We start from the raw sequence: 13,322 nt of genomic DNA, 5'->3' as shown, positions 1-13,322 counted from the left end.
GGATCCCTTAAATTTCAACTCTACAGTTATACACCATCTAGTATTCTTGCTCTGAATATTAACCAAAAAAGTTTCTAAACACCTGTAAGCCCCACTATAAATCCGCGTTGTTATGAGGAAAAAATAGTAAGTCAATGCTTAATTTTTTCAATGCATAATATTTACACTGTGAAACCAATGGGAGATAACAAGCAATGGCAAAGAGGCCATAAATTTTAAAAAGCCAAAGTTTTATATATTTTTTTACAATAGTCTGCTAATCAGCATAATTGTATATAAAAAAAATCAAAATATAGCAGAAGGTCCCATTACAGAAATCTTTATCATCTGAACTGCAGTCATTACTTGCTAATCATTTACATGCAACACCTGCTAAGGCTGACTTTAAAAAGTGTAAAATAGATTATGAGGTTTAAGAGACAAACATTAATTTGTGTATGAAATTGAAAACTGCACTCAAGAACTGTACTGGTCACAAGTCTCTTCCATACAGGAGGGGGAAAAAAACCCAGAAAAGTACAATGATAGAAAGTGGTCTCTTTACATACACTAATTACCAAAGGCAATGCATAGACTGAGAATACCTGGATGGCAAACTCCGTAGACACTGGAAACAAACAGCTTTCACATACATGCTCTTTACAGGGGGCCTTTCTTTCCAGCAAATGGCAACGGATGACAGCAAATAAGGGGCACCAGGTGTACAACTAAGTAGATCTTGCAAAATACTAAGATGGGGCAGTTGTTAATATACAATTTGAACTATATATACAATATAATGGAATGTATCCCATCCCCAAACTGTTTATGAAACAATTGGACCTTTCTATACTAGCCTTATGACTCAGCTATCATCCTAATGAAAATATAAGTACACAAGAGACTTGCATGAAAAGTAAAATTTGTGGGGCATTTTACAGGAACTATTGACAAAGCTGCTTAATGGCATTTCTGCTTTTAAAGTAATTTTGTTAGATATAATTGAAACAACATCTGCATATAAAATGTCCTGATAGACACATCAACATGGAGCTTTGGTGATTTAAAAAGGCCCTTTTTAATCGTTCTGCAGAAGTATTGATGCATGCACACATCTGTGTCAGCTGAGACTAGTGATCCAACTGCATGCACATTTCCTCCTTGAGGTGCTTTCCATGTTAAATCACTTCAATAACAATAAGATGAAAAACAGATTAAACATAGTATTTCAGGTAACTCAAACTGAATACGAAATGGAATGCCAATATGGCAGGAAAACCTTTTTCTGTTGTTTTTAAACAGGAAGGTCTCTTGTACCAGCAGAATCCTGTATACAGCTACACAGAGAAGGAGGGAATACACCACTTATAGTTCCCATTAAACTAGAGCTGATTCATCATGTGAGAAGGTACAAATTACAGAAAACATGAATAGTCAATAGAAGAGAAACAACTGGTTTACATGAAAGAAGAGAGAACACTTCAGTCTGAATGCAGTTATTTTGTGAAAGCTGCTACAACAGCCCACAGAACCTCATTTGTGTTGGCTTTCATACATTCAACCTCAGGGTCTAAATCCAGAAGCTGCCGCACTCTCTTTGTGGCTAAATCATACTGCTCATCCAGAAGGGGGGCAAAAGCGTTCTCCAGAACATCTGAAGCATGAGCTAAATAAACAAGTGCCAGCAAGCGCTTGTCCATGCGATGAGGGTCATTCACCCATTTGTCAAGAACTGCTTCTTGAACCTTCTTGATGAGACGCTGTTTGATATTGTTGTTGGTGAGAGGGTGAGTAGTCATGTCAAAAAGAAGGAAGTTCTGTTTCTCTGTTGTCAGTACACCTTTTTCCACTAGATTTTTAGCTAACCGTTCACGAACGTTTCGTAGCTGGTAGTGCAACTTCAATGGGTTCCATGTTTCACCTAAAAAAGCAAGGAAAAAACCCAACAGTCAGGCAAAGTTTAGGCTGTACTATTACAGCAATTTCCCCACTCTGTGGTGCAGAATGAGCTGTCAAATTCGTATAGTTGACTACTACACTAAGCTGTTGTGCTAACATCAGCATTCCCGTGATCTCTGACCTACCCAGATATAGGCATACAGACAGAGACCACGAAAGCCTCCTTGGAGGAGCTTCTGTGTACATTTGAAGTTTGGAAGAAATGCTAGCTAAGCCATGTCTTGATTAAAGACACAGTAAATAAGTAGTCTTGTACTGAAGAAAAAAAAAATCATCAAGAAAGAGTGAATATTACTATTTTTAATAATAAAAATAGGCAGCTCCTCCAATCTTGTCCATTTGCCTGTTTACAGCCTTTTACCATTTCAGAGACTAGAAGAAGCATCATTGCCTTTCCTTCTGCCACAGAGATAAGCTAACGCACATGCACCCTGTGCATTTCTCTATTTCTTCACGTTTTCATTCTTCTCTCCCTTCCTAACCCCACCAGGTGAAGCAATGATCATGCACTGTCTGCATGTGTGTGTGTACACAAGAGCACACACTGGGCTTTAATGTTTCTATAAAAATTACTTCCAACGTTTTTTGAGGCAGAAGTGTGCCCTTGTGTCTGTGACTCTGTGTGCATAGAGGACGGAATTCAAAAAGCACAAAAATCAGCATCAGCATCAACAGCTACTGATAAAGCTAAAATTGTTAAGCACTGAGAAATGCACCTTTACCAAAGAGTTTATTTAATAAGCTAAAACTACCTAAGTATTTATCATAAGTATTAAAATCCCCTCCCAATATAAAAGAGTCTATGTGTTTGAGGAGGCGAGAGAAGAAACAGCATTAAGTATTTCTTACATAGATAGGGGTTTCCTGTAAGTGACACAGAACTACTGTATCAATTTGTTTCTATAACAGAAAGCTTTTTAAAAATTCACTGGTTAACATACAATAGCAATAATAACACAAACTACAAATGACTTTAAGGTTTCTCCCACTGTGATGGAGATACATAAACTGTATCCAACTAGTAGCCAAATTAAGTAAACAACAACTGAAACATGGGGTGACACCAGCTGCATAGTGAAAGGCTGAAAACCCACCCAGGCCTGAACTACACAAATCCCTACAGGTCCCACACATTGCTGAATGCAATTCCCCAGCTTGACCATGAATGAAGCTATCACACACAAAAGAATAGTCTCCTTACAGCATTTCACAGGGAAAAGGCTATTTCCTAGATTTCTCTGCATTTATTAGGTGGATGTGGCTATACTGTAACAAAAATCAGTAGTGTGGTGACACCTTGTGACCAGTCTCCTCAATTACACAGACACTTGCTTACATCTACAGGAGGACCTGACACTTTCTGTACTCCCTACACTTGCTTCCCTTAGAGGCTATCTTATAAACAACATCAGCCTGGCAAACATCACCTTACACGTCAATATAGATGTTTCCATGATGGCTTAGAACTCATATGTACTGTAACATCAAGCACCATTCTTCACATTGCTGATATTATGGATAGAGTAGCTATTTTCCAGGATCAGGCTCAAAAGCAAAATTCTAAAAGAATTTATTAAAAAAACCACCCATAACAAAAAAACCCCACAAAATATTTTTCTTCGAAGGGCATTCCTCTAAGCCAAGGGAAATGCTGTCCAAGAACTAGTCATTAATATGTGCAAGTAAAAAATGATCGATCCAAGTCTTAGCCACAGCACTGATAACTATCTTCCCAGAGCCAAAGCTCCACAGGGTCAGGAAAACCTTATCTTAGCTCAAAGAAAACCTATAACATTGTTCATTCATTAGTTGACCTTTTCTGAATCAGTACAAACTTGATGTGCTCTGCACTGGAAGAGAAGGTGAAATGACAGCACGAATTATATATTTAGGACAAGAAAAATGAATTATTTTTGCAGGCTGTAAAAGTGAAGGAGAGCTGAGCAAGAACTGAACTGCAAGGCTGTACAGCAGCCACGTCCCCTATTGACCAGGGCTGGTTTGTTCTCCTCTCTCCCACCTCTGCCCAACAGTTTAGGAGCAAGAGGGGAGGGATGGCAAGGACAGGAATATGAACTGATGTGCAAGGAAGGCTATTGCAGGTGGTACAGGACAAATGGGAAGAACATAATGAAAACAAGGCAGCAGAGAAAGCTAGTGAGATTTTGCTCATTATTGAAACTCCTACTCATGGTTGTTACAAGTAACAAATAGATTCAGAGAGCTTCAAGTCTCATTGCCTCTTATCTCCCAGAGTCATGTTGTTGACAAAATGGCGAGGATTTTTCCTGCACTGTTTGCGCAATTGAAGTACAGCTCTGATCTACTCCAGAGAAGCTGCATTTTATGTGTTTTGTAAAAACAAACCCTGGTGATAAATTCTGGCTACAGGGAAAAAAAAATACGAAAACAATAAAAACACTACATGTTAAACGATGGTCATTGTTAATTTCAGCTTGATTTATGCATCCTGAGGATAAAACTCTTGGCAAGGTATATGAAAAACATTAACTGCAATTGTAAAGATGAAATCTAATTGTCATTTCTTTTTTTTTTTTGGCAATAACTTACTAGCTTCACAGGAAGAGCTGTCTGCAAAATACTCATCTTGAAGACTTTGCTTTGAACAAGAAGTATCTAACATTTGAAAATATTTATTACATTTCCCCAGTTAATGGAAAAATAGAACTTCTGACTGTTTATTGTTTCTTTATGATTAATGGCCAAATTATCGTCAATTTTTACATCTTGAGCAGTGAGCTCCTGAACTCTTTTTATCAAATGAATACTGAATCCATACACCTACACTCCAGACTTCCACCAACCCTCATTTCCCATTACAGAGAAAGGCAGTTATATCTCCAGAGTGCAGTCCTGATTTACTTTAGAGTCAGCAGAAAGAGCTTCTGCCAGAGTTGAGATGTCCTCTGACACTTCCAACTATACCCCTTCTGTACAAAGTTAAGTCAAAAGCAAGTTACTTACATTTGATTAAAGGCTACAATCAACAAGAGACTACCCCAGAGGACCGACTAATTAACTTTTTTGCATACTTTCTCCCCAAAAAACTTACAATATAATCTCTAGTGATGCCAGATAATTAGCTTTATTGGGGGGAAAAAAGCAAATACATTATGTCCAAGGCTTACCACTAAGCAGCTCAATCCAATTTTGTACTGTTTCAGGAGGTTGGGTTTCTCTTATGTGTTTCAGAGCTTCATCAAGCAGAACATCTCCTGTAGGAGCATCTGACTTGCAAATCACCTAGGACAGAATAAAACGCAGTCAGTATTTTGGTTGAATTCATGTACCATAAACATCCACCAATAAAAACTGGAAAAACCTACCTGTTACCTAAACCAAGGAAATTCTACAAAAATAAGGAACCATCTCTAAGAATATGCAAGTTTAAAAAAATACCTCGTTGTTAAACAAAAAAAAATCTATCCAGGATTTTAATTACAAAGCTGTGTTAAGTCTTAGTTTATCTATAACTTAAATTAATCTTAATTGACTAAAATGATAGTATTAGTAACATGCTTAATACCTCATTTTTTAAGGAGGTCAGTCCACTAACCCGGCCAGGTCCTTTGCTTCCTCCCCGAAACAAAGTATATTCCAGAGTTAAATTACTCTGATGGAAGCCAATTTTACTGCTTCAAGGCAATTTATTCAAAATACTGCAGTTAAACAATTAGACCACGTGAAAGTAGGAAATCAATTACAAACTGAAAGAGCAGGAAAACTGGTTTTCTTCTTCCATATATTGAAGGATAAAAATAGGTTCAAGACAAGTTTTACAGCTTTGAAGAACATGTTGACCATCTATGTTCCATTCACTAACAGTTAACACACATCTTAGGCAATATATGTGTAATAACAAATCCCTTAATATGTAATAATAAATGCAGTATCATTAAAGTTTGTTATTGAGTAACTTCTAACATTATGAGTTCTTCCCTCAAGAGAGGGCAGCAGAACAAGAACAAAATCATTCATAGTAACATTACAAAATTTAAGAATTTACTAGTACCAGCAGTTATATAAACCATGAACAAATTCTTATTTTTTCTGGTTAGAAAAACAAGAGCATCAAACAAAAACATACAGATTAAACCAACCCAAGTCAATATGCTTGAATAAAAACAAAATAGCAATAAAAATCTATCTTCCTTTAGGAAAGGAATAACTACAGTTTCACAGCTAGGTTTATGAAAATAACAATTAAAACTGTCAATTTTAATAGCTTTACAAGTCAGCACTTCAAACACATCAGGTAAAAAGGTAAGAGGCAATTGACAGAAAAAGTAACACCAACACAATTAACACATATACAAGAAAAGCAGCAAGTCAAAGCTTTTATTTCTCATAAAGCTTCACAACAGTCAGAAAGTGTCCTGGAAAAGCTTTAAGTGTCCTATTGAAATACACCTCAAGTTTAGGTCTGTTCCATAGTTCTAATAAACCTTATAACAATAGAGGAATACCATACACTTTCACAGGGCCTGTAGACGACACTGAAATGAGCTGCAATGGTAAGACAACTTCAATACTGGCAAGATGATCCCAAACTAGAGGTGTGTACAAAGTCAATGAGATGAAAAGAAAAGGTAAATTACTGGAGAGATCTTTGTGAATACCTAACAGGTCATAGCTGGAATACTGTTTTCTATTTAGATGGTATATATAAAGCATAGAAATCAAGATTTTTAATAAAATTAGCAAGAATGTACCAGTCCGCAATGCAAGGCTAAAAAGAACAAACTTTGTTTAGATCTGAAAAGAAAGCACGTAAGATATTTCACAAAGAGCGTTATGAAACAGTAGTTTAGGGTGCCTACTTTGGGAAAAATAAAAATACACCAGTTTATTCTGGAAATATAGAAGATGCAGAATTTATTGTCAAAAACTTCAACTGACAAATTAAACACCCAGGGAGCTGCTCAATTGCATTCAGTGGAGAATTTTAAGACTAAACATCTGCCAGGGAGGGACCAGAGAAACCTCATTATTTGTTACTGCATCAAGATTAAATGGTCTCTTGAGATACTATCCAGGTTTCCATTTTTGGGAGCTGGAGATCACGCCAACCATTAAACTTGGACATTAAAACTACATTTTAATCCAGACAATTGCTATTTGAAACTAAACACAGAACAATGCATATTTCTTTCTGATTTACAAACTTGTACCACAGCATCACTCAAAACCTTTATTAACCACACATAATTATATTGCATATCTTCCAGTTTTGTATCAACATTCTTAATTTTTGGAAGTTTCTGTTCTTTAATTATACAGCAGCATACTTCAAGCTGGGCTTTTAAGCTGCTAGGTTGCAGCTATTAATGGCCACCTTTCAGAAATTCCTTTAATAATTAGCCTAAAAACACCCAACTTATTTATCTTTACTTCTTTTTAAAACTGACATTCCAGCAGTATTTTAGTTTCTTTGAAGTGTTCCATATGATTAGCTTCACTGGTTCACTCCAGCCTGCTGCAGCTGGTAGCCTGCTACTCACCATCTCATTTTAACAGGTAAGATGTGAAGTCATCTTTTTGACCTGCCTTATTACAAAAAAACCCAGAACCAAATAAACCTCACTGAAGAGATGAAAAAAAATGCTTTTAAGTCTAGGATATACATAAGGTAGGTTTTTTTTAAGTTTAGAAAACAGCTTTCCTTGCTTACTAATGGTTAAGCTACTTTCTTCTACCACTGCAAAGAAGTTTAAGAAGTTAGCCTGAATATGATGCACCATGACAGTACGAGCCTAAACATAACAGGTATTAAGAGAAAAGAGCTGAAAGGAGCATAGACTTCTCCATTTAACTCAGTCAGGACTCCATAATCTCTTCTCTTGTGAAGCCACAATGGATAGCAATTCTGTTTCCAGGTTTGCCATTCTCTGCAGCCAGGCATACAGCACTGTTTCTTCTCACTTCTCTGCTACACTGAATATTGACTACACAGATTCTTCTGATTATCCTGCCCTCAAAAGTATTTTGTTTCACGCTTCCATGATATTTCTCTTCCCCTCCCCTTCCCAGCATATGGAAACAGGCAACACCAGAAACCCAGCCACCCCTCTATCTTCACAAATCTGCTCTTTCTTGAAGGATTTATTCATGAAGGCTTCTTGGCTAACTCTCTTCAGAGTCGTAACAGCAAAAGACAAGTGAGAAGTTGAGCGGATTGGGGATCTTGTGAACTGAATTATCACAGAAGATTAAGCATCCACAAGTGGGAATTTTTTTCCTCTCTTTAATAGAGGAGCTAAGGTAGCGAAGGAAGCTAAGATCCTGGTTCTTCAGAGATGATGGTCCTTAGCCTTATTGCATAAAATCTTTCTTTATTCCAATTTTTCATTGATTTATCAGGTACTAGATTGGCCTTGTATCCAACTTCTGAGGAAGTTCCAATTATACAGAATATTTAATTTGCATTTTCCAGAATGCAGCTTTGCAATTACGCAATGCTAAAGATTAAGCACTTCTTGCATTGATTTTTAAGTAAACGTCATTATTTACTTTTAATACAAAAATTCACTTGTGCATGAATCACTCAGAATTACCAGCTATAAAGTACTGAAGCTAATCCACCAATGATTTGTTGGAACTTCTTTTGTTTTTAAGAACTCTAATGATTTGATTTGCTTTCTGAGGCTGTAAAGCAGCATAGAGTACCATTTTCTATATTCAATAGCCACTAGTCTTAGAAATTATTTATATATAAACCTCAACATTAAATTGTTTCTAAAATTGGATTCCAGCAGATAGAACTCCACAATGATGCAACGATTACATACTCTTAAGCCAAATCCACAAGGATGTTGCAACATAAAATACGTCATATCGACTTTCAAAGTTTCACTAATGTCCAAGTCCTGCCTGCCAGTTTCTCAGTCTTACTTGTCTGTGGCATTCAAGCATAAAGCATTTTGACCCATTCCAAGTTCTGTCTTAGAAACTGCAAAAAATTATCATCAAAGATCCACCTGATTTAAGTCTTAAAGATCATTGTAGTGAGCAATCTTTTAAGTCAGCTGTATGACCAAGGCCACAGTTAGCTGGTTATAAATCCATACCACTGCCCAAAGAACTAGTTCTGCCACCTTCTTATTCTCACGTTATTGCTTGTGCCAGCAGTCTCACTTGTGCACCACCTGATGACAAGATCTAGAAAGTAGAACTAGTAAAGATTCAAGTAAAAATTAAACTGATCAAAGTCGTAAATTAGTTTTCAGACAGTTTTCAGTTTCAGTTACTTGACAAGGCTGCACAGACACTAGTTAACAACCCAGGAGAGACTCCAGTAAACCTCTTCTCAAAGACAGGACTACCATTTTCAGGGGCAAGACAGGCTGAAGTGACTGAAGCCTTAACTCCTGTCTTTAAACCATGGCTTGAAGATACATGATCTGATTCACAAATCAAAGCTTTAGGGAGGTTTTACCTTCTCACAAAACCCAATGATGGACCTAGGGCAAGGAGGAAGAACTAGCTTGAGAGGCAGAAGCTACAGAAAATAGTATTGCCACTGAATCACAGCCTTGGATGCAACTAGACAGCTCATCCCACCAGTAAACACAGTCTTTGATTCACAGTGAAAGCTGAGGGCAAGGGGAGCAAAGCTCACAAAAGGGGGACAAGGAAGACCCTTGGTAGAGTTGAGACACTTAAATCTAGCCAACACAGAAACAAGACTGAAATTCGGCATTAATGCAAAACTTCAAATAAGGTACAAACCAACACAAATCATTCATGAGAAAGATTTTTAAATTGAGAGAAGTGGCACAGGGGGAGAGAAAAAAACCTCACACACATCAACAGTTAGGGATTCCATTTGCAAGAAATCACTTAAGTAGAAACCAATCTTTATGTGAATTTTAAGTTAAAGCATTTTTCATAGAACCCTTCTGCCTCCAAAAAGAAATCTCTCTATTGCCTTACAACTGCAGAAAGAACAAAACTGTTAATACTGGGTAGGCTTTTAGATCTCCTTAAACAAAGGGTGGGTGGGAGAGGAGGAAGAAACAAATCACACCTGCCCACCCCCAAACCCATATGATAAAATTTAACAAAAACATCCCCCCTAACCAACCAACCAAAAAAACCCCCAAGCCACAAAACAAACCACCGCAAAAGATAATATTAATTTTGCTTGTATTCTTTACTGAAGATATGCACAAGTTATTTTTCCTTTAAAAAAAAAAGGAAAAGACCACTCCCCATAGTTAAAATTTCAGGTAGATGGAACTGAAAGGTTTGCACAGAATTAAAATAACTGCTAAAGAACATTCCTGAATGCCTAAGGAGCCAAAAACTTTGGAGAAAAAAAAAATGCTGCAAACCAATCAATGCTGAATATGCTTAAATGAAGCTAAAAAACAGAAACTGTTTGCCTGAACATAGGTTCGATTCTTCAGAAGAGGAAAAAGCTGTAAGAAGGTTGGGGAATTCTTCCTTCAAAAAATTTAGCAAAAGATAATATTGACAGGGAAATGTGCCATAAAAGAGAATTCATTTGTGGTGGATAGACAACATTGGACCATGTTTTCAAGAAGCTGATTTTACAAGTATCCTCTAATGCTGATGAAGTAAAAATTCTTCCAACAGTGTGCCTTTGCACATTTTGTACTAAGGAAAAACTCCAGCAGCAAAAGTAACAAAGGCCTCAAATTTTCAGTCTAAGTCAATAAAGGACCTTAAAAATTTGCCCGTCTTTATGGTCAGTGAGTACAACAAATTTAACACACCAGTCACAGGCTAAAACTAGGTAGAGTTTTGTGTTCTCAGTGGCCCACGCTATAAGGATCATTTCCCTTCCATGCACTGCAAACACAAACTGCAATGCTGCGTACTCCAGAATTAAACTTGTGGCTTGCAGGATACATCTGGCAGGCTCTCAGTTAACCATTCCTTTCAAGCCTCAGCCCACGTCTCAACAACATTGCAAAACCCAGTTCCTTCAGCAGATTACAACTGCTGCTACTGGCTCTCAGAATAACTGCTGCCATGGCCAACTATTTGTGCAAGGTTCCCAACAGCAGCAGGAACACAAGTGAAAAAACAGGAGCAAAGAACTAGTACGGAAGATTTATCAGCTTGTCATTTAAACACTTTTAACTTTGTGCATCTAACTTAGGTCACTACTCAGAATCCCTATGCCCATGTAAAGAAAAAAATTTAAAAAGAGTCTTTCTTACGACCAGTTGTAATTTATAGCTACTGTATTACGTGGAGCATTACACAAAAGTAAATGTGACCATTTTCCTCCACTTACCTTTCTTGCTAACAGACTTTTGCGCCTCATCCCACAAGCCTCTAGCTGAAGACGCCCTCGCAATGCCAATTCGATTAACATACAGCCACGCAAACCTGAGGAGATGCAATCATTCCAGAACGATGTGTAACCCTGTGAAGAATGAAAGACAGTAAGACATCTCCATCTCTACCTGACAGCAAATAGAAGAGTCTTACTGTACTCTCTACACAGTTCTCCTGCCTTCACTAGTCAACTACCATTCTTGTACTGAAAATATGAAAGACTCATCCCCTATTAGTTTTCACACTTAAGTCTCTACTCTTGTACAGAGAAACCTCAAGAAGGCGATACAAAACGAAACAGCAAGATCAAGAACTGTGAGAGCTGAAGTTTAGTTTATATGTAGTCAAAATAAACTCACTAAATCTTTAAGAGATGAAATATTTGACATTACCAACATCATACAGGCTTATCTGAGTTTCCTGACAAGTATTAACATGATTTTACATCCATAAACATGTGACACTGATGAAGTAATAACCACCTGAAAATCAATATTAAGTAAAATATGGAGTATACTGGAAACACAAATATGGCAATCAGCACAAATCACAGAACAGATTTTTTTTTTCAGCTTGAACATAATAAAGCAAAGGACAAAAGTTTTCAAGCAAATATTTGGAACAGGTATCATTCTGTCATTTAAGTCCTTTCAAAACATGTATTTTTAAAGCTTGATGCATATTCTTATAAGGACTGAAAAACTGCAAACCACATTTGGTCTATGAACTACATCACATCTACCACACTTTTTCATCTCGATTTCTGCATTGATAGCTGTCTGCTTAAATGTCAGAACAGAGTATTTGACCCAATACATTTACTCAATATCTAGAAATACACATATTGACTTTTGTACTCCACTGCTCAACAATTATGACCCAAAAATATCTTCTAAAAAAGGTTCTATTTTACCTACAGACAAACCAACACAGTTCTTGCATATTTTTAAGTATCCAAACCAAAATAATTTTGAGAAATGCTTTGTCTTAAGAAATGACTGCAAAAACACTTGGTATGATCTAGAAAGACCTTCCACAACTCCTTTAGTGCATCTCTGAAAATAACCACTTTGGGATGCTTTATAGAAAAGTGCTGGAAACGAGAGACATTAAAAAAAGAGCACTCCATTTTATAAAATTCGTCTTAATCAATAACAATAGCTTAAATCAAGAGCAATTCAATTTTATTCTATTTGCAAATAAAAGCTGCCGATGTGGAGAGATACAAGATGCATACATCTGAAGTCCACTAAACTTACAAACCAGTCCCTAACTAATGCATGCCATTAAACACAGACTTACAGGAACATCGTAATTGTTTCCATTCAGCACTTCGTTATTTTCAAGAGCTGTATTATGAAGATGACCAGTACTTCCAAAAAAGTCTACAAAAGCCCTGAATTTCTATAAAGTAATTACTGAAATACGTCACAGATACTTATCTAAAAGGTCATAAATATAAGGTTGGAAAGGCATTTAAGAAGTTACCTAATCAGCCTCCTACTCAGAGCTGATACAATTGTGAGTTATCAGCTACTCTCATAAGCCAGCCATTCTGTGAATTAAGATTTTGGTTGGCACCGGACATTTATTTGCTAAAAACATGCCAGATAAGGTGCAGTATTTGCTTGACTGCAGGGGAGAAGAGAGATAATTCCTACATTCTACTATTCCCAATCAAATAGCCTCTTTACATCATAACTCTTTAAATCAGACAACGCATACACAAGCTAAAAATCTATTGCACAAACTTACAGCCGTGGCACAATAAATATGCACTTCTTCCTATTCACAAAAATGGTTATATTATGCAAATGCTTAAAGTGCTAAATTCTTCTTCCCTTTGTTTAGTAATGAAAAATGAAATTAGTTTTAAAGTGAGTATTCTTCAATGAGCTGACATTAATACACCACTCCTTGCAGCCATAAGCAGCTGTTAACTCCTCTGCTCCAGCAGTTATTCAACATATATGGCCATAAGCTGTGGGTGGCGTAGAAATACAGGATCATAAGATAACTCAGGTTGGAAGAAACCACAGGAAGTTTCTAGTCCA

At 36.8% G+C, this 13,322-nt stretch overlaps 1 protein-coding gene across 1 annotated transcript in view; it reads right to left on the bottom strand.

The window, feature by feature from the left end:
* Positions 1–551: 551 nt before the first annotated feature.
* The window catches only part of GOLPH3 (golgi phosphoprotein 3 (coat-protein)), a 16,007-nt gene continuing 3,236 nt past the window's right edge, over positions 552–13,322 (bottom strand). Inside the window, exons 2-5 of the mRNA XM_010296264.1 lie at positions 12,571–12,672; positions 11,225–11,356; positions 5,088–5,202; positions 552–1,900 (exon numbers count right to left, since the gene is read on the bottom strand). Coding sequence (XP_010294566.1) covers positions 1,476–1,900; positions 5,088–5,202; positions 11,225–11,356; positions 12,571–12,672 — 774 coding nt within the window. The 3' untranslated portion in view covers positions 552–1,475. The remainder of the gene's footprint in view (positions 1,901–5,087; positions 5,203–11,224; positions 11,357–12,570; positions 12,673–13,322) is intronic.

The sequence above is a fragment of the Phaethon lepturus genome, unplaced genomic scaffold, assembly GCF_000687285.1.
Source record: "Phaethon lepturus isolate BGI_N335 unplaced genomic scaffold, ASM68728v1 scaffold13291, whole genome shotgun sequence".
NCBI lineage: Eukaryota > Metazoa > Chordata > Aves > Phaethontiformes > Phaethontidae > Phaethon > Phaethon lepturus.
This window is presented reverse-complemented; position numbering and strand designations above follow the sequence as displayed.